Source organism: Bos grunniens, chromosome 8, assembly GCF_055505025.1.
Source record: "Bos grunniens cultivar Pamir isolate PY7600 chromosome 8, Bosgru_T2T1.0, whole genome shotgun sequence".
Lineage (NCBI taxonomy): Eukaryota > Metazoa > Chordata > Mammalia > Artiodactyla > Bovidae > Bos > Bos grunniens.
This window is the reverse complement of record NC_141172.1, coordinates 46870913-46892848: the sequence shown is the minus strand read 5'-3', so window position 1 is coordinate 46892848 and position 21936 is coordinate 46870913. Positions and strand designations below refer to the sequence as shown.

Genomic DNA, 21936 nt, shown 5'->3' with positions numbered 1-21936 from the left:
AGACTAATAAGGGTCACAGAAGAAGACAAAGCCATGGAAAAAGAGTTGCAGACAGATCTATGAAAGGGAGTGTAGAAGACAAACAACTCCAGAGAAGGGGAGCAGAGGAGTGGCCTGGGAAAATACACCACTCCCAAACAGCCACTCATACTGAGCAAAGATTTGTTAACCAAAATTTGAGAAATAGAAACATGACTGAAATTAAAGATGCTTATTCAGGGTTTGTTAGGACTGCAGCCCAAGAGACACAGATTTAAGACACATGATTCAAGTTTGAATCATGTTCCACCAAACTACAAAATGCAGGAGGTTTATAAAGGCAAAAACTGCAAGGTTACAGTTAGTTAGAAGAGTGGCTTATTAAGAATCATAATTGGAATGGGCAAGAAGCAAGGGTGCTTATTAAGTAAGGATTGGTTGGGGTCTGAAATGGTTGCATAATCAGTTATAAGGGGAAAAACCTTGAGACTCAAGGTTGCAATTAGCAGATGTTTTTAAAATGGCTGGTGTCCTTGGCATAGGTACAGTTTACAGCAAGTTCAAGTTCTCAGGGGTGAACTTGGGAATGTCTGAGAGCAGATTCTAAATGGCCACCCCACTCCATTTTTATATGCCTGAGTTATGATGACTCCATTATAATCTCAATTTGTCATCAGACTTAATGTCACACCCCTCACTTCCAACATAGGGGAAAGGCAGGATTGGTTTATAATTCCTGAGATTCTCACAAGCATCAGCTTCCTATGGTTCTCAGTTGGGTGTGGGGGAGAAAGAGGAATAAATTACTTGGACGGGAAGTAAATAAATAAAAACCTCCATTCCTTTCTTTTCACTCATCTGTAACTGAAATTTAGCTTTTCCTTCCATAATAAATAAAAGCTGCATTTGGCAACAGTATTAGAAGTACCTGTGACTTTATCAAAAAAGTAGCCAATATCTTTATATCATTTATATCACAGAAAATTTTCATTGGGTGGACACGTCCAAACATTCATCAACACATTGAAATTATAGCAGTCATTATATGCAACATAAATCTCATTTAATACATTGATAAAAAGCACATGTATTATCATATATTGAGTTTTTAATCTTTCAATATGCCTCTGTAATCTTATATATGCTACTGGATTGGCCAAAAGTTTGTTCTGGTTTTTCCATTTGTATCCAGAAAAAATACAAATGAACTTTTTGGCCAACCCAACATTTTAGCCTTTGGAAACATTATTCTGAAATGGGGTCTGTTTGTGTTACCTATTGCTGTGGAACAAATCACCACCCAACTGTGGCTTAAAACAACAATCAATCATTTTATTGTTATCTCTCATGGTTCTGGGGCTGACTGACCTCCCCTAGGCCAGTCTCCAGCAGCAGCAGCAGCAGCAGCAAGCCAGTCTCCCTCAGGGGTTCTCATAGAACTACAGTCAGGAAACTCCAGGAGATGGTGAGGGACAGAGAGGCCTGGCGCGATGCAGTCCACGGGGTCACAAAGAATTGGGCACAACTTGGCGACTGAAAAATAACAACAAAGTGGCTGGGGCTGGAACCATCTGTTTACAAGTCTTGGTCCCAGTCTGGGAAGACCTGAACCACCAGGGCCAAGAACAGGTGGGCTCACTCAGCATCTCCATCTCTACCAGTGCTGTGTATTGGTTAGGTATGATTTCAAATCCACTTGTTTATGACAAAGACCAAAAAGAGTTGTTTTTATTTTTTTGTGTGTGGATTTTTTAAAATATAAATTTATTTAATTGGAGGCTAATTACTTTACAATATTGTATTGGTTTTGCCATACATCAACATGAATCCGCCTCGGGTGTACATGTGTTCCCCATCGTGAACCTCCCTCCGACCTCCCTCCCCGTATCATCCCTCTGGGTCATCCCAGTGCACCAGCCCCAAGCATCCTGTATCATGCACCGAACCTGGACTGGCGATTCGTTTCATATATGATATTATACATGTTTCAATGCCATTCTCCCAAATCATCCCACCCTCTCCTTCTCCCACAGAGTCCAAAAGAGTGTTCTATACATCTGTGTCTTAAAAAGAGTTGTTTTTAGAAGTTGTGTCAGGATGTCGCCATCACATCAGTTATCTTTGATGAGCACAGCTGCTGATGGGTCCTGCTGGGGGTTATCAATCAGAGCACACGGAGAAGCAGGGGGATTATGGCAAGGAAGCATTTAGACTGTGAACACCGAGAGTTTGTGAGGAATATCCTAGAGTTTCGATCTGGCAAAAAAGCTACAAACTTTTAGTTGATGACCTACCTCCTTGCTCTTTCCATGGCCAGGGTGCTCTGGGTCACCAGTGCCGTTAAACCATACAGCAGCCTTAGGAAAAGAAGGGACATCTTTTCCCATCTTGAGCACTTGTTCACAGAAGCACAAGGCAGGCAAACGTCCCTGGAGGGATTACCCTGGGAGCAGCCTAGACTGTCTCGAATCTGAAAGTCAGCTCCCACTGGTTAAGCTGTCTCTCCTGAGAAACAAAATTTGTATGAAGGTATATCTCAACTTAATTTGGACTGTATGTGTACCTTCTCCCGTTGTCCAGAACAATAGTGTGATTAATCTGTCATTGGCTTGGAGTATGTTATTTCTTTATGGGCTCATTAAGAGACATTACCCTATATGCTAGCGGCTTGTGAAATTCCTGCAACAAACCTGTGTTAAATAAACTACTGACAAAGAGAATATCAGTCTCATAGCATAATCTACGGAGAAGACAATGGCAACGCACTCCAGTACTCTTGCCTGGAAAAATCCCATGGACGGAGGAGCCTGGTAGGCTGTAGTCCATGGGATCTCGAAGAGTGGGACACAACTGAGTGACTTGACTTTCACTTTTCACTTTCCTGCTTTGGAGAAGGAAATGGAAACCCACTCCAGTGTTCTTGCCTGGAGAATCCCAGGGACAGGGGAGCCTGGTGGGCTGCCATCTATGGGGTCGTACAGAGTCGGACACGACTGAAGCGACTGAGCAGCAGCAGCATAATCTACCATTCCCAAGACAAAACAATGAGTCTTTCCACGTGGTCTCTCTTAATATGGCAGCTTCAAGGTAGCCGGACTCCTCACACGTCCGCTTGGAAACCCAAGACAGAGGTAGCCAGCAGAAAGTTGTAACACCTTTTGTTACTTAACTTCAAAAGTCACAAGAGTCACTTCTATTGTCCTCTATTAGTTGAGGCAGTCATGAAGATCCACCCAGGTTTATGGGAGGAGCACATAGGCTCTGCTTCCTGATGGGGAAGAACTAAGCTTCTGGAAAAAGAGATCTGAAATATGGTTGAGGCCATTTTTGCTAAATATTATCTACCATAGGACTTATACATTTCACCAGACTGTCAAAGAGGCCCATGGCATTAAAAAAAAATTAAGAACCCCCTTCTAGAACCTCATTGCAGCAGAATCCACATTACATACTTCATACTAAAATACTAATCATTTTGACTGAATCATGCCTGATAATTGTATTCACCCCGTTCTCTAGTTCAACTGTTGATCTTGTGTTTTGATGCTGTTTCTTTGAAAATACGCTTTCCAGTGAGCCACACCTCCGAATCTCACACACACACACACACTCACATGCGTGTGCACACACATAGTCTTCTAGATTTCATTTTTCTGGCATTAATTTTCCATCAGATCCAAAGTGAGCCTCTTTGAAACTCACCAGTGAATTCTATTTTAAACCTTTCTTAATTATATGTGCCTAAACAACTGACCCTCTCTGCTCAGAACGATGTTAAACCATTCCGCTTTCAACTCTCAGGCCTGTGGGAAGCCCCGAGTCAGCCAGGCCGCCAGCTCACCTGTAGCCTCCATGCCGCGCTTCCCTGAGTATCTCTGCCATCTGGTGGCTAATAGTGGTAACTGCACTCTGAAGTCACTCCTTGTGGACTACCTGAAGTGTCTTGCCTGTATCCATTAAGCCAGGTTGCTCTATTTATTATCTTTTTGGGTCCCAGTATCCTGCACCAAGTGATGCAAGGCAAAATCATTGAGTTATAAAAATGTATGCCAACTGGTCTTTATGGCAAATTAACTAACCATAATCTATAACTGTGCCTGTGGAGGTGGATTGAAACCTGACAGAAGGGGAAAGGGTATAAAACACAGGGAGAAAAAAAAGAGGGAGAGTAATTCTTGGGAGGTAGTGAATTTAACTGACCCACTGGGTTATATAATTCTGAAGTTCGAAACTCAAGTAAGAATCCTATATGTATCACTGAGGACCACAACCAGGTTCTATCCTAGCTTCACAACTGACCAACTTGCATATCTATAGGCAAGTGATTTGACTTCTCTAATCCATGGTGCCCTCATAAACAATGTCATGATTATAATATCTGCCCTGTACAATTGTTCTGAAAGACAGTAAAATACTTCATGCAAAACACCCAGTCTAGTGGCTAGCAGGCAGGAAGTGCCCAGCCATTGGCTGCTTTAATTAATGCTAGAATCCTTTCTTAAGACTAGACAAACTCTTATTATACCCATGTAATGAGTGCTAGAAATTTAGAGGAAGTTTAGACAGGCAGGAGAACCTAAGGGAGAAGTTGGGATTGGGATTTTTATTTATGAAGAAGCCATTTAGAATCTTTTTGTAAAGGCTTTCCTCTGGAGAATAGTAACAGCTCACTCACTGTCCCACCTCATGTCCACTAAAGGGGGAATCCAAGGAAATTAGGCCAAATGGTTTGTCAGTAACTATGCTTAAACCAGAAATACCTCAAAGATATTTATGGATTCTCTTTATGCTTTTAATAAAACAATTGTATCTCTCCTTAAGCAGAATGAAGTCCCAGATATGGATTGAGATTCCCCCCACTCTGTCCTTGAAGATCAATATTGAATGACTATAATGTGACAACTGTTCACTTCCTTCTTCTCCCAATATACTGATTCAACCCACGTATGAACCAGACCTGAGAAATGTCCTCTTTCACCACTGGATCATCTGCAAGCCGCCGTGACACCACACGCATAAACTGAAGAAGAGATTCTATGCCACCAAGGTGACATACCCTCGAGACCTGCTTGGGCCTGATCCTCATGAGCAATTTTCATCATGCAGTGGATTGTGATAGCACCTTATGATTCATTGGTAATGATATCACCCAGCCCATGGTGAGCAAATTCATTCTTATAGTCACTTGGCATCCTATGGTCAGATTGCCTCATCTCTCCAATATCACAGTAGCCCTCGAGGAGCTTGTTTTACTATGGTCAGTGGTTATCTGCCACAGAAGGCATAATGATGTCCAGAATGTATAGGTCTGTCCTATGGTTCTCCTATCAGAGCTTGTCAGAGACTAAACAGTATCCTATAGTATCCATGGGTACATCTAACACCATTGGTCTGCTGGATCATTTAGCACAACTGCAATGCAACCCTAATCTGTGATAAAGTCCTTTCTTGCTATGGTCTCCACTCAAAACTGGCTATGTTCAAAATATAAAGAGGCCCCACAAGCACTGAACCTCTTTCTTAGTGATTGAGGGCATAATGTGCTATAATTTGGTTTTCTCCTTAAAGGGATATCCCAACATACCCCCAGACTACTGCACCCCTAATAACTTCACCAATACAGCAGGCCCCTGAATCATTTTCAATTTATCTTTCATCCTTTGGACCAGATATGTCTAAAGCATCCATAATATTTGCTATTTGCTGTTCACCAGCTCCAATTAACATTATATTAATGATATAATGGACCAGTGCATTATGCTAAAAATATCAAGGTGATTAAGGTTTATGAAGATTATTTTGTGTCACAGATCAGGAGAGTGAATATAGCCTTGGTCTAACTCAATGAATGTGTATCACTGTTTTTTCCACATTGTGAAAATGTGGAAAACGTGGAAGGTGATTGAAAGAATTGAAAGAAAATGCATTCCTCAGACCAATAGCCATAAACCGAGTGGCAGATCTGTAATAAAGATGCCATACACAGTACAGCAGCTATAATTGGAGGGACCTTTGTTTAAGTCTATATAGTCCATATTTATTGCAACAATCCATCTGGTTTTTGCAGGGGTCTGCAGTTGAGTTGAAAAGGAATACAATTGGGAACCTTTATAATTCTGAGCTCAGACCCTGTATCTACATGGACAGGACTCATATACAAATTCTCTCAGTATATACTTATATTTGGGGAAGAACTGAAGGTATGTGTATTGTATATACTTGCTGTAAAGCTACCTCCAGGCACCACTCCCCTCCCCCTTGAAGTAATGGGCTTCGGGTCTGGGAACCATTCAAATACAAAAACTGGGAGAGAGATTATAGTGAAGAAGTAACATCAGTCTTTTGCTCACCAATTCTTAATCTCTTTCTAGTTATACAAGTCAAGCACCTCCTCGGTTGGCAACCCACTGTCTCTGCCCTAAAAACAGAGCACAGTATATCAACCATCACCACAGATCCCTGCAGGTCAGGGTGCTCTGCCTGATACCCACCCTTGCTGTTAATTCTGATAATTATAAATATTTTGCATCTGATGCTAACGTGCTGCCACTGGCCTCTGTTACCCTGAAATCTTACTGTTCCCATTGACTCTAGGTAGATTAATTTTGCAAAAGCACCTACAATTGTTAACCCCTGCCTACCAGGATGCCACCTCTGAGCTTCCAGTGATTTTGGTACCCCTTAGTCAGTTCAGTTGCTCAGTCTTGTCTGACTCTTTGCGACCCCATGGACTGCAGGACTCCCTGTCCATCACCAACTCCCGGAGCTTGCTCAAATTCATGTCCATTGAGTCAGTGATGCCATCCAACCATTTCATCCTCTGTCGTCCCCTTCTCCTCCTGCCTTCAATCTTTCCCAGCATCAGGGTCTTTTCCAGTGAGTCAGTTCTTTGCATCAGGTGGCCAAAGCATCAGCCCTTCCAATGAATATTCAGGACTGATCTCCTTTAGGATGGACTGGTTGGATGTCCTTGCAGTCCAAGGGACTCTCAAGAGTCTTCTCCAACACTATAGTTCAAAAGCATTAATTCTTTGGTGCTCAGCTTTCTTTATAGTCCAACTCTCACATCCATACATGACCACTGGAAAAACCATAGCTTTGACTAGACGGACCTTTGTTGGTAAAGTAATGTCTCTGCTTTTTAATATGCTGTCTAGGTTGGTCATAGCTTTTCTTCCAATGAGCAAGTGTCCTTTAATTTCATGGCTGCAGTCACCATCTGCAGTGATTTTGGAGCCCAAGAAAATAAAGTCTGTCACTGTTTCCATTGTTTCCCCATCTATTTGCCGTGAAGTGATGGGACCAGATGCCATGATCTTAGTTTTTTGAATGTTGAGTCTTAAGCCAACTTTTTCACTCTCCTCTTTCACTTTCATCAAGAGGCTTTTTAGCTCCTCTTCACTTTCTGCCATAAGGGTGGTGTCATCTGTGTATATGAGGTTATTTATATATCTCCTGGCAATCTTGATTCCAGATTGTGGAATTCCAGGCTGTGCTTCATCCAGCCCCTTACTAGTACATTCATTATCACTTTTATAAAAGCAGTACTTTTCTGGGCCCACTTTGAGGATCTAATCAGCAGGTGGCTTCTCTGGTCTTATGTAACAAGTCCATCCTGCAAGCCCATCTCTCTGACCCAATTCCTTCCTCCATATGTGCCCACATCAATTCTAGCATCTCCCCCTTATTTGCTGAAGGTCACTGTCATGTTCAATCTTCCCTTCCCAGAGCATATTGGGACCAGTTGCACATTTCTTTGCCAGGACATTTAATCCCAAGTTATGGAGAGTGCTCCAGTGTCATTTCATTCTCCCCCATCTAGCTTTATATTCTGTTCCTCCACCACTTCACCCATCCTGATACTGTTAAAATCCATTCCTACACATGCTCCTCTGGTTCTATACAGTACATGCTAGCCACTCTCCACAATTATTTGGGTGAATACCTATTTCTACCACAATAAGTTTTAAACCTTCTCTCTTGGGGTTCTGCTGAAACCTAACCCTAATTATTGGCCTGAATGAGGATGTGAGTGTCAGAGCTTGAGAATAAATATCATCCTGCAACACAGCCACTTAAGGGGAAGTCTCTGCATGGTCTCCAGGCAAGAGAAGACAGTTGCTTCTGCCAGCCCAGTGGGTTCAGAGGAAGACAGGGAGGGATTTAAGGTTCTTAGACACATTCTTGCAAATGTCTTTATCCTGGAGCCCAGACTTTAGCACACGAGAGTGGTGGAGGCTGTGCACAAGTGTTCTTTGCAGTCCTGCCACCTTATTTAAATCTTGGGCCTAACTTTTAGTGCAGGCTGCCCTATAGCTGCAAGAGACAAGACTCTTTATATGCTGCCAAGCAAGACTTTTGGCTCTTACAGCTTCCCTTGACAGTTGGCTGACCTGGATTTGTTATTTCCCTTCAAAGATTCTGAGGCAGACATCCAGCCAACTCCATCATCTTTATAATAGCTACTGCCCATACCACTCAGGTGCTGAGCTTCTGAACTACTCAGTGACATCCCATTCACTTATACCTCACCCAACCACCGCACTGAGAGCCTTAGCAACTCTGATGCTACCGCACACAAAGGACAACATCACCCACTTACCACTAGCCAACCACCAGGAAGACATTTCCAGGGTCTGTTTTCTAGGGCTATTTCTGGTACAAATATCTTAGTTCAGATTCTCCCTAAAGAACAACTTGAGACTAGGACTTGAGTGCAGATCGTTCATTTGTGAAATGAGCCTAAAAACCAGGAGGAGAGGAGAGGGGAATGTATTAATAATAAATCAAGACAGAAAAGCCAACATAAGTGTTCACTGTCAAGGATGGTCCTATCTTGATTCTTTGGGTACCTCCTGAAAGGTAGAACTTTCCACCTGAAGGGTGGAAGGCTGTAGCATTTATTCACTGGTTCCCATCCCCCATCAGCTGAGGACTGATCCTGGGGCCACTAACTCTCCTCACTTCCAGGCTGCACTTGGGTGAGGGGTGCTTTACCTCTTAGTATTAACTAAATTAATAATCTACAGAAAAGTATAACCTCATGGATTCTGAGTCTTGTAGACATAAATTATTTCTTTACCCCAAAAGACCCTCATAATCATAAGCTAATAGAAAATATTCATAAAATTTTGGGGTTTTCATACAATTTACTCATGTTAATGGTGATGGACAGGGAGGCCTGGTGTGCTGCGGTTCATGGGGTCGCAGAGTTGGACACGACTGAGCAACTGAACTGAACTGAACTCATGTTAATACTACCTGTTGACTGCACAGATTCAATGAAATAGGCCATTTTAAAGCTCCGTATCAGTTCTCTTCATAAGACTAGAAAGCCCTAAAATAAAAGGCAATAGAAAATTTCAGTGAGTTTTTAGCAAGGTTAAATACAGATACCAATTTAACTAAGATTTCAATAGGTCTATTATATCTTAACCTTATTGTCTAAAATGTTAATTATCTTGGCACTAAACTGTAGATTTCATAGTTGCTTCTGTACAAATTTCATGGTTATTAAATGATATGGTAAAAATCCAACGTAAGCATACAATAGTCATTATAAATAGTCCCTGCAACATCAAACATATACATACACACTTTCATTTAATAATATATTTGTTAAGACTTGACAGCTAGAGAACAATCATAAGAAACAAATTTAAGACTAATGAGGAATATGCAAAAATATTCAGAGAAGTAAGAGCTGAAGAATTTATATACCTACACGACTATGTAATTCTCTTGGCCAAAAAACAAAGCTACCATATGCCTGCCTCTTGAGAGATATGAAAGACATTAAGTATTGAATGGGTCAGACTGTCATTGAGAAAACATGCAAAAAAATGACTGGCTAGAAGGTCACTTTAGACAAAAGCAGATAAACAGCACAATGTGGGGAAGTCCTTCTGAGAAGAGAAGTGCTGTGAGCCCTCCTAAAAAAGAGAGGAAGCTCCTCACAGCACCTATCACAAGACGCAGGGGACAAGAAAGTCATCAAGTGCGGGGCCAAAGAAGGAGCAAAGATGGACCATAAACTGGATTTGGAATCGGAAACATGTGGTGGAGGGGAGGGGCGAACTGTTCATCCCCAAAAGACGTCCTTCATCACCAACCTCGTATGTAACTGTCAAGGCATAGTGATAATAAAGAGCAGATGGAATTTTAGTCTGTTTTATTATTGCTTTTAAATTGTGTGTCTTCATCAAAAGATTTGCTCTCATTTGGGCCTCCCTTCTGATTCTGACTGTATCTCTACAGACCTTGGGAACCAGATCCTGCCACTGGAACATTAGTGAAAATGCAGCTCAATTCTTCTTAAATGACAACAAAGTAGGGAGATGTCTGATGTGCAGAACCCAGTCAGTATGATGCCTCTAAAAAGAAAATTCTTCCTAGAATATGTCATGTACTTCATTGGGCTTTTTTAAATTAGTGTTGATTCTATTTAATGATGATGCTTGCCTTTGCCTCAAAGTCACACATAATTTGATTCATTTTCAGGTACTGTGAATAGTGTGAGTGGCACAGATGGAAAGACAGAAAAGATTCAGAGCTACAAAAGACCCTCTTCAGTTTTCCTTCCCAGGTAGGGTAACTGGCTCCCTGTGCTTACTAACTTCGCATTCTGGGCTACTCACAACCTGGGTCTGGTTCCTACCCTTACAGCACGTGTGCCCAGAAAGTTCAATCAGTTCCCCTCAGCTGTTTGTGGTTGCTGGTTCTTCCACCAGTTTCCTTAATCTTGGGGCTTTTGCATTTCCTTCTTTTTGGCTGGAGCAGAGTCTTCCCAGATAGGCTCCTCCTACTCATCCAGAGTTTGATTGAATGTCATCTCTTCCAAGAGGGCCTCCCACTGGAAAGCAAATTCCCTGAGAGCAGGGATCTTGGCTGACTTATTCACCCTCTGTATCCTCTTGCTCCTAGAACAAGGCTCATCCCACAGTTGGTGCTCAATAAATATCAATTTATTCATTGACTGGTTCATGAGTTCAGGTTTTTAATGGTCTTTGTGTATTCATGATTCCATACCATCAACATCTCTAACATCTATATACTTTGTCAGTGATCTATTTAGCTCCAGATGAAGACTGAATGCTTTGGGGTTAACCAGACTTGGATCTTAATGTTGGCTTTGACATTTCTAGCTATATGACCAGGCAAATTATTTAGTCCCTTTGGGCCTCATTTATTGTTTTATAGATAATAATACTTTCTTCATAGGCTAATTTGAAATTTTAATAACATATATAAAAGGCTTCCTGAGCTTTTAAAGGTGTTACTCTGCTTTATGACCTCACTTGGAAGGATGTGATGTATATCTTGGGACAAACGCTGACTCCTGAGTCAAAGACTCAAGTTTTGGGAAAAGCGGTTGCTTATCGGAGAAGGCAATGGCACCCCCACTCCAGTACTCTCGCCTGGAAAATCCCATGGATGGAGGAGCCTGGTAGGCTGCAGTCCATGGGGTCGCTAAGGGTCGGACACGACTGAGCGACTTCCCTTTCACTTTTCACTTTCATGCATTGGAGAAGGAAATGGCAACCCACTCCAGTGTTCTTGCCTGGAGAGTCCCAGGGATGGGGGAGCCTGGTGGGCTGCCGTCTATGGGGTCACACAGAGTCGGACACGACTGAAGTGACTTAGCAGCAAGAATTCAATTAATATAACCCAAGAATGTTATAGATTACTGTTATCATTAAATTTGTGCTATTTTTATTGTGGATGCACTTGCCTTGGGAACTTAGTGATTTAGGGGTAACTTAGTAAACTTGCCAGCTGATGACCCTGCCTGATCAAGTGAACATTCCAAGCTCTACAGTTCACTCTCTCGTGTTCACTGAGCGGTCACTATGAGTGAATCTTAAAGGATGGGTGGAATTTTGTGAAGCTAGAGATGCGGCTGGGAGGGATTTCACATCGAAAGGGACTGCAGGAAGATGACAGGAAGCTTCAGGGACAGCAACCTAAATAACTAGACCTTGAGTTACATTACTCCATTTATTCATTTTGAAACCATTTTCCAATCACCTACTGTGAACCAGGCACTGGGCTAAATGCTGGGGATAAAAAGGAACTGAATGCGGTCCCTGGCCTCAAGAAGCTCAGCCTGTAGCGGGGACAGTTACAAACTGTGCTGACATTGCCAGAACTACAAGAGCACAGAAGATAGGAAAGAAAACTTTTTCATGTAGGAAAGACATGAGGGAAGAAACAGGACCTGCTGCAAAAACACTGAAGACCTGGCAGAGGGCAGTGTTTAATTAATGGAGAAGCACTGAAGGTTTTTGAATAGAAGAGTGAAATGAAGACCAGAACTGGAAAAAGTAAATAGAACAGTAAATACTCATTTTAGAATTCAACCATCTTCAGAGCCTGGACTATTATAAAAGAGAACAGCAATACTCATCAATTATATCATCCCAGAACCTCCAATGGCAACCCACTCCAGTACTCTTGCCTCGAAAATCCCATGGACAGAGGAGCCTCTTAGGCTGCAATCCATGGGGTCGCAAAGAGTCGGACATGACTGAGCGACTTCACTTTCACTTTCTTTCATAGCCTCCAAAGCTGATTGTGGTAGAAATCTCTTTGTGTGGGGAGGGACAGCTGGACTTGGGAACTTGGACTTTCCCCACACTTCCCCCTGGATTTAGTTTTTCCCATAATTGCTTCCCAGGTGGCCCAGATAGTAAAGAAATCACCTGCAATGTGGGAGACCTGGGTTCAATCCCTGGGTTGGGAAGATCCCCTGGAGGAGGAAATGGCAACCCACTCCAGTATTCTTGCCTGGAGAATCCCTATGGAGAGAGGAGTCTGGCCGGTTACAGTCCATCCGGTCACAAAGAGTCAGACACCACTGACCAAGCACAGCACAGCACACACATAGTTGCTCTAACATATGACCTCTAGAGGGCGCTGTTCTCCTTCAGTTCTCAGGGATCCAGCCTCAGAATCCGCTGGAAGGCTTAAGACACACATCACATCACATCAGGAACCCCCAGAGTTCCTGATCCAATAGGTCTGGATGGCACCTCTGAATGTACATTACTGATGAGTTCCCAGGTAGATGCTGATGCTGCTGGTCCAGAGACCACACTTTGGAAAGTGTGCTTTCCACGACTGCTCACAAGGATCAAAGACCCTTTTCTGTGTTTTCAGAAGCACAGGTGAAGCAAGGACAGATCTTTGAAAAGAGACCATACTAAAAACCCAGGAGGAAAATAAACACCAAACCAAAACCCCCAGAAAAACCCAGAACTAAACCCAACCAGATAATGTGGCTTATATTTTGTGGCTTTGAGTTCTGCGTGCCCTCGGAGTTCCAGCTTTCCAACAGATCTGGCATCTCTCCAGCCCCTTTTCTCAGGGCAGAGGCACATGCCATGTAGAGACAGTAAGCTGTTTCACCCCACAGCCTTAGCAGGAACAAAACCAGTGAGAAAATAACATAATATAAAATAAGAATTCCTTAGTCTGATCAAATGTGACATATAAAACAGCAGGAAGTCTTTATTTCCTTCAATTCACTCAGTTGAGTCTGACTCTGCTACCCCATGGGCTGCAGCATGCCAGGCGTCCCTGGCCATTTATTTTTATTTTTTTCCTTAACAGTGTCATTTATTTTGTAGCTCCCTCCAGTTTCTAGAGCTGAGCTCTGTCCTGGTATGCACCTCATAAATGTCAGAAGTGAACTGAGTTATGGCGTATAACATCTCTCCACCCATAGAAGCACAACCTTCCTTTCTGATGTTGCTCTTAACCAGCTGTATTTATCCAAATGTACTTGGAATCATCTGTCATTTTTCACATTGCTACAGCTTTCCAGATCATATACAACCTCAATAAACATACAGATTTATTCTTCCATCTCTCTGTACTCTTTCTGGATCATTATCTTGGAAACCTGTGCTTAATTAACAGAATGTATTTCAGTTGTCATGGCTTGTCACGACTGTGGGTTGTTTTTGAAGAAAAACATGCATAAAAATTTCTTCCTTGAAGTTCATCAGTGACTATTTACCCTTTAATGCCATCTATTATCTTCTTGAGAACAAAAATTAAACTTCACCACTTTTATTTCCCATCTTATCCATTTTTTTGTGTGTGGTTGTGTGCCTCTTACAGATAGAGAACCAGTAAAACTACCTGTTTTCTTGCATGCAAATATTTCCAAAAGCCTAGTAGGCTTCAAAACGTAGACTAAAGCAGGAGTAGGAGGAATTAAAGAATGACAAGAGATGACTGCAGCATCTAGAGACAGTAACGTTTCTCTGCGGATATCACTGAGTTCCAAATAAAGACCAAGATAAAGTAATACATGGGCTTCCCTTGTGAGTCAGCTGGTAAAGAAAACGCCTGCAATGCAGGAGACCTGGGTTCGATCCCTGGGTTGGGAAGATCCCCTGGAGAAGGGAATGGCTACTCACTCCAGTATTTTGGCCTGGAGAATTCCATAGACTGTGCAGTCCATGGAGTCACAAAGAGTGAGACATGACTGAGCGACTTTCACTTTCAAAGTAATGGATAGAAGAGTGCTAGAGGGATGTAGGTCCAGCTCCCCCGGTGGTGGTCCTGGGCGGACCAGTCCTCTCCTTCCCCAGACCCGTCAAGTCTCAGGCAAAACCCTTGCTCTAGATCTTTAAAGGACATGCCAGGAAGAAACTGGAGTCCAAGCAGGTCTAAGATGAAGAGCAAAAGAGAGTCTTAGAGAGTGTGAGAGCAAGAGAAAATAAGAAGAGGACAGAGCACAAGAGAGAGAGATGCAGAGAGAGTCTTTTAAAAAGATGAATCACTCTTCCAACCAAGCTACACATACACACTTCCCCAAAACACTTTGCAAGTCCCTCACCCTGGAAGTCCAAGCTTCCGCAGGCTGATTCACTACCTAAGCCCTAAATAAAACTGCTTAACCTAGTTCCGAAGGGGATTACTTTTAGCCTTAGTCACTCTTAGATTAGTATTTCCTTTATACTTGCAGTGGCCGCCTGTCTCGTCCACCCAAGGTGATTAATAGACTAACGTCACATTTCTGATGTCAAGTTTCTGACATCAACTTCATGAAGCCAGGTTTAAAAATAAAGTGCAAAGCCTTAATAAAATAGATTATAGCTTCAGGATTCTCATCCAGATTCAAACTGAAACAATTCCTTCATTCCTAGACCAGGTCATAGAAACATAAAGAAATCACAAGATATTAAAATGCAGCAGCTGTTTGCCAACCCTCAGCCACAAATAACCTTGAGGAGCAAGTATTATGCTTGCAGATCTTTGTGGAATGTAAGAAATTTTTGACTAATAATTTATGAGTGAAGACAATTGGTATATCACATTTGATCTCCATAATGGCAGAGTAAGAAAAATGAACATAATTTTATACATAAGCAAACTGAAGTTCAGAGGAGGTAAGTGATACCCTAATGATCACCCAGCAAGAACCAAAAATTATAACTCAGGCCTCCTAATTCATAGTCTAGTGCTTGCCTGAAAGTATGTATGGGCAAAATGTTGGCTCCTCCAAGACTTATGACAAAGAAATATATCCCCTTACAATCAATACTATAAAAAGCCTCCCACAAAAATATGCTTAAATTTATACTCACCCCAGAAAGCATAGTCACCTTATTAAAAAATCAAGATTGCTTGGACTTTTCTCCTCCCAAGTTAAAAGAAAGACAATAATCAAGAATTAGAGGACTTCCCCGGAGGCACAGTAGATAAAGAATCCACCTGCCAATGCAGGGGACACAGATTGATCCCTGGTATGGGAAGATTCCACATGCCTCAGAGCAATAAAGCCTGTGAGCCACAACTACTGAAACTCACACCCCTAGAGCCTGTGCTCCACATCAAAGAGTAGCCCCCACTCACCACAACTAGAGAAAGCCCATGAGCAGCAATGAAGACCCAGTGCATCCAAATCTAACTAAATAAAAAAATAAACAGTTCAGTTCAGTTCAGTTGTTCAGTCGTGTCTGACTCTGCGACCCAATGGACTGCAGCACACCAGGTTTCCCTGTCCATCGCCAACTCCTGGAGTTTACTCAAACTCATGTCCATTGAGTTGGTGATGCCATCCAACCATCTCATCCTCTGTTGTCCACTTCTCCTCCTGCCTTCAATATTTCCCAGCATCAGGGTCTTTTAGAATGAATCAGTTCTTTGCATCAGGTGGCCAAAGTTTTGGAGTTTCAGCTTCAGCATCAGTCCTTCCAATGAATATTCAGGACTGATTTCCTTGAGGATGGACTGGTTGGATCTCCTTGCAGTCCAAGGGACTCTCAAGAGTCTTCTCCAATACCACAGATCAAAAGCATCAATTCTTTGGCATTCAGCTTTATTTTATAGTCCAACTCTCACATCCATACATGACTACTGGAAAAAACATAGCTTTGACTGTGGCTAAGTCACTTCAGTCGTGTCCGACCCTGTGCAACCCATAAACGGCAGCCCACCAGGCTCCCCTGTCCCTGGGATTCTCAAGAACACTGAGAACAAGTCCAGGCAAGAACACTGGAGTGGGTTGCCATTTCCTTCTCCAATGCATGAAAGTGAAAAGGGAAAGTGAAGTCACTCAGTTGTATCCAACTCTTAGCTACCCCATGGACTGCAGCCCACCAGGCTGCTCCGTCCATGGGATTTTCCAGGCAAGACTACTGGAGTGGGGTGCCATTGCCTTCTCCTAGCTTTGACTAGACAGACATTTGTTGGCAAACTAATGTCTGCTTTTTAATGTGCTGTCTAGGTTGGTTATAAATTTTCTTCCAAGGAGCAAGCATCTTTTAATTTCACGGCTGCAGTCACCATCTGCAGTGATTTTGGGGACCCCAAAAATAATATCTGTCACTGTTTCCACTGTCTCCCCATATATTTGCCATGAAGTGATGGGACCAGATGCCATGATCTTAGTTTTCTGAATGTTGAGCCTCAAGCCAAATTTTTCACTCTCCTATTTCACTTTCATCAAGAAGCTCTTTAGTTCTTCTTTGCTTTCTGCCATAAGGGTAGTGTCTGAGGTTATTGATATTTCTGAGGTTATTGATATTTCTCCTGGCAATCTTGATTCCAGCTTGTGCTTCATCCAACCCAGCATTTCTCATGATGTACTCTGCATATAGGTTAAATAAGCAGGGTGACAACATACAACCTTGATGTACTCCTTTCCCGATTTGAAACCAGTCTGTTGTTCCACGTCCAGTTCTAACTGTTGTTTCCTGACCTGCATACTGATTTCTCAAGTGGCAGGTCAAGCGGTCTGGTATTCCCATCTCTTGTAGAATTTTCCAGAGTTTGCTGTGGTCCACACAGTCAAAGGCTTTCACATAGTCAATAAAGCAAAAGTAGATGTTTTTCTGGAACTGTCTTGTTTTTTTGATGATCCAGCAGATGTTGGCAATTTGATTTCTGGTTCCTCTGCCTTTTCTAAATCCAGTTTGAACATCTGGAAGTTTCATGGTTCAGGTACTGTTGAAGCCTGGCTTGGAGAATTTTTGAGCATTACTTTACTAGCATGTGAGATGAGTGTGGTTGTGCAGTAGTTTGAGCATTCTTTGGCACGGCCTTTCTTTGGGACTGGAATGAAAACTGACCTTTTCCAGCTAGTTCAAATCCTAAAAGCTATTTTTCAAATCCTAAAAGATGATGCTGTGAAAGTGCTGCACTCAATATGCCAGCAAATTTGGAAAACTCAGCAGTGGCCACAGGACTGGAAAAGGAAAAATTGAGGCCTAAATCAAACACAGAAATGGGAATCCAGAGGAAACAGGCAAAATATAGGAAGTAGAACAGGAAAAAACAAGTCACAAACAAAGGATGGGGAATCAAAACAATATTTGATTCTGAAAAGCAACACCAAAGGTATTAGGAAAATTACTTTCAAATATTTAACAAACAATGCCAGCCAAATTTTGTGGTGGTGATGGGCATTGTTTGGTCACTAAGTCGTGTCCAGCTCTTGGGATCCAGTGGACTGTCGCCAGCCAGGCTCCTCTGTCCATGGGATTTTCCAGGCAATAGTACTGGAGTGGATTGCCATTTCCTTCTCCAGGGGATCTTCCTGACCCAGGGATCAAACCTAGGTCTCCTGCACTGCAGGCAGATTCTTTTCCAACTGAGCTACCAGGGAAGCCAAGTGTGAAGATAAAGACACTTTCATACAAGCAAGGGCACCAAAAATTTAGCTCAAGTGTCCTTTCTTAAGAAGCTACTATAATATGCGTTTCAGTAAAGGAGTTATAACAACAAAGGAAGGCAGTATGGAATACAAAAAACAGGGACCCCACCAAAGGAGGTCACAGAACTGAGAGGCAGAGTGGTGACCAGCAATTCAGAATGGACCAAGGGGACTAAGGACAGCAACAGTCAACCTAGAACCACATATTCAGTAAATCTCTTTTCCTTTTTAGAAAAGATTTGCATTGCTTACCACCAAAAGACTAGAGAAACATTAAGACATTCCTGAAGATAGAAAGGAGAGGATAAACAGGCTAAGGGGAGGGAAGTGGGAGGGATGTACAAGTGGGAGGGGACATGGGTAAACCTATGGCTGATTCATGTTGATGTTTGGTAGAAACCAATGCAATACTGTAAAGCAATTGTCCTTAAATTAAAAATATTAAAATTAAAAAAAAAGAAACAGGCTAGGATCCTGCTAAATATAAACACATAGAGATTGACTATATAAGTCAGTAAAAATAAAGTCTAATATGGGGGTGGGGGGATGGAAATAAAAGAAGATAGAATTAAAACCTTGACAAAAATAATGTGTAAGAAAAATGCCAAGATCCTTAAATTGGAGGGGGACATGGATTAACTTAGATTTTGTTAAATATGCATATTAAGATTATAAGGGTTAACAGTTAATAATTAAAACTTTATACCATCTTTGAAGTAAGAACTGCACTTAATTCATCGCAGCACTGTTTACAACACCCAGGACATGGAAGCAACCTAGATGTCCATCAGCAGACAAATGGATAAGAAAGCTGTGGTACATATACACGATGGAATATTACTTAGCTATTAAAAAGAATGCATTCGAATCAATTCTAATGAGGGGGATGAAACTGGAGCCTATTATACAGAGTGAAGTAAGTCAGAAAGGAAAACACCAATATAATATATTAACGCATATATATGGAATTTAGAAAGATAGTAACAATGACTCTGTATGTGAGACAGCAAAAGAGACACAGATGTAAAGAACAGACTTTTAGACTCTGTGGGAGAAGGTGAGGGTGGGATGATTTGAGAGAATAGCATTGAAACATGTATATTATCATATGTGAAACAGATCACCAGTCCAGGTTCGATGCATGAGACAGGGTGCTCAGGGCTGGTGCACTGGGATGACCCTGAGGGATGGGATGGGGAGGGAGGAGGGAGAGGGGTTCAGGATGGGGAACACATGTACACCCATGGCTGATTCATGTGAATGTATGGCAAAAACCACTACAATACTGTAAAGTAATTAGCCTCCAATTAAAATTAAAAAAAAAAAAAAAAAAAGAACTGCACTTAAGAGTAACCCAATAGCCCTAGCTAAAAAGAAACCTCTTCCTTATCAAAGAATTTCAGCTAGTAAATATAAAAGAAATAAAAAATTAGAAAGTGACCATTTTGCAGCCCCTAACTAAAAAAAAAAAAAAAAAAAAGGATCCAGCAAAGATTACCAATGAACAGTGAAACAACATTAAAAAATCGATAGAGAATGAAATATTTGCAAAGTAAATATTTCATGGGTCATTTGTGAGTCACAAGAGGAAAAACCAAACACTATGTTGAAGGCATTAGGCTTACCCCATCTGAACCAAATGATAAATATTCTCGTCACTATTTTAATGGAATGAGACATTATGTGCAACTTGACATGATGCAATGGGAAGTAAACAATATTTACTGTCTGTGATGTATAGTCTTGCCAAAAATGCTTAACCTGAATCTAATCAAGCCTTTGGCTCTTGTAATTTACAAGAAATACAGGGACTAGAAGAACGAGTTAAACATGACTACAAGGAAGCAGTCAAACCTAGAACTGGGGACATTCTACAAGACAACTGACCTGTCTTTAACTAGACAATGTCATAAAAAGAAAAGGTGAGTGTGGGAGGGAGGAGAGGAGTAGTCTAGATTCAGACACACTTAAGAGACACAAACCATAATGACCAAAAGCTACAGAGAGACCAAGATTTGATCCTTGTACACACTGCTGCTGCTACTAAGTCGCTTCAGTCGTGTCCGACTCTGTGTGATCCCGTAGATGGCAGCCCACCAGGCTCCCCCGTCCCTGGGATTCTCCAGGCAAGAACACTGGAGTGGGTTGCCATTTCCTTCTCCAATGCATGAAAGTGAAAAGTGAAAGTGAAGTCGCTGAGTTGTGCCTGACTCTTAGCGACCCCATGGACTGCAGCCTACCAGCCTCCTCCATCCTTGGGATTTTCCAGGCAAGAGTACTGGAGTGGGGTGCCATTGCCTTCTCCGCCTAGTACAAGCTAAGTAAGTGCAAAAGCTCTTTTGGAAACAGCTGGAGAAATCTGAATACAAATTTAGTACTAAGTCATATTAGAGAATTATAGTTAATATCATTAAGTTTTGACGATAACATTGTAAACATGTACAAATGGCTCTTATTTTTAAGAGACCCCCATTAAACTATTTAAAAAGCAAGTCTTAAAAAAATAAAATAAAATAAAAAATAAAAAGCAAGTCTTTTTGCAATTTACTTTTAAATATGTAAAGAAAAAATAAATATATGAAGTAATTATGGCAAAAGGTTAGTATTTGTTAAACATAAAAGATGTTTTCTCACTAAACTAGTGCTTCTCACACTTTAACATGCTCATGAATCAACTGGGGTCTTGTTCACATGCAGATTCTGACTCAGCAGTTCTGGGCTAGGCCTAAGAAGTCTGCATTTCTAACAGGCACTCAGGTGATACCAAAGCTATTGCTTCATGGACCACATTTTCTGTAGCAAGATGTTACAGTATTTTTTATGCATTTCTGACTGACTGACAAAATAAGTAAAGTTATTCACTAAAGAAAAAGAAATGAGTGCATAAAATTCAAAACAGACGAAACAAAGTCAAAGTGAAAGTAAATTCTGAAGGAAGTATCACCAACAAAGCCCATTCTGGATAATAAAGTAAAGTCTAACCTTTTTTTTTTTCTTTTCCTTTGTGCTTGGCATTCACTTGCTTGCAGGATGCTGCGTCCAGAAGCCCTGCAACCAACACTCCCAGTGAGAAATGGCTGGGTCTACGCTTCCTCGTAGGGGCAGGAGGCCTGAACCCAAGATGGCAGCAACGGGCCGTGTGCAGAGACGCTGGGCCTGGAGCTGGAGCCTGAGCAGCACAGCTGCACCCAATCTGTAAGAATTCCACCCCCTCCCCTCCCCTCCCGAGGGACAAGAACCCTATAAAGTAGCCCCACCCACAGCTACTCAGGAGAGCAAGTCCTCTAACGTGTGTCCATTCTTTGACAGAGGAATAAAACTTTCCCTTGCTTCTGAACCAAGCTTGGTCTCATTCTACTGGCTCCAACCACACTGGGCAGGAAGACCCTTGTTGGGTTCCAGCTCTAAAGGGTCAGAAAGAAAAGCAGTAGTAGAAAAAAGGAGGGAATATGGGAAACAGCAGGATGAGACAGCAAAAGATAACTCAGAAATAAATCTAGGTACATCAGGAGTCACACACAAAAAATTAACTTAATTTACCAGTTAAAAGACTGAGATTGTCAAACTGGAAAAACTAGTAGTAAAAGAACTGAAATATATGGCACTAACCAAAATAAAAGCTTTTGTAGCTATAGTAATGCAAAACAGAATTCAAGCCAAAAAATACCAGGTTGAAGAAGTTCCCCAGGTTGAAAAGTTTTCAAGTACTATACTGTGGAAATCTTATAAAATGAAATACTCTTGAGAGCAGTGAAAAGGAACAAACCAGAGTAAAAACAATAGATTAT

General features: G+C 41.7%; 1 protein-coding gene and 1 long non-coding RNA gene across 2 annotated transcripts in view; both read right to left on the bottom strand.

Moving 5' to 3' along the window:
• The window catches only part of GDA (guanine deaminase), a 249691-nt gene extending 228385 nt beyond the window's left edge, over window positions 1-21306 (bottom strand). The window contains exon 1 of the mRNA XM_086415517.1: window positions 21131-21306. Coding sequence (XP_086271643.1) covers window positions 21131-21163 — 33 coding nt within the window. The 5' untranslated portion in view covers window positions 21164-21306. The remainder of the gene's footprint in view (window positions 1-21130) is intronic.
• Window positions 1285-8719, bottom strand: LOC147367021 (uncharacterized). Its single transcript, XR_015169724.1, has 3 exons — window positions 8582-8719; window positions 2274-2336; window positions 1285-1512 (listed from the first exon to the last, which is right to left on the bottom strand). It is a non-coding gene; the product is annotated as an uncharacterized LOC147367021 (long non-coding RNA).
• Window positions 21307-21936: the final 630 nt, after the last annotated feature.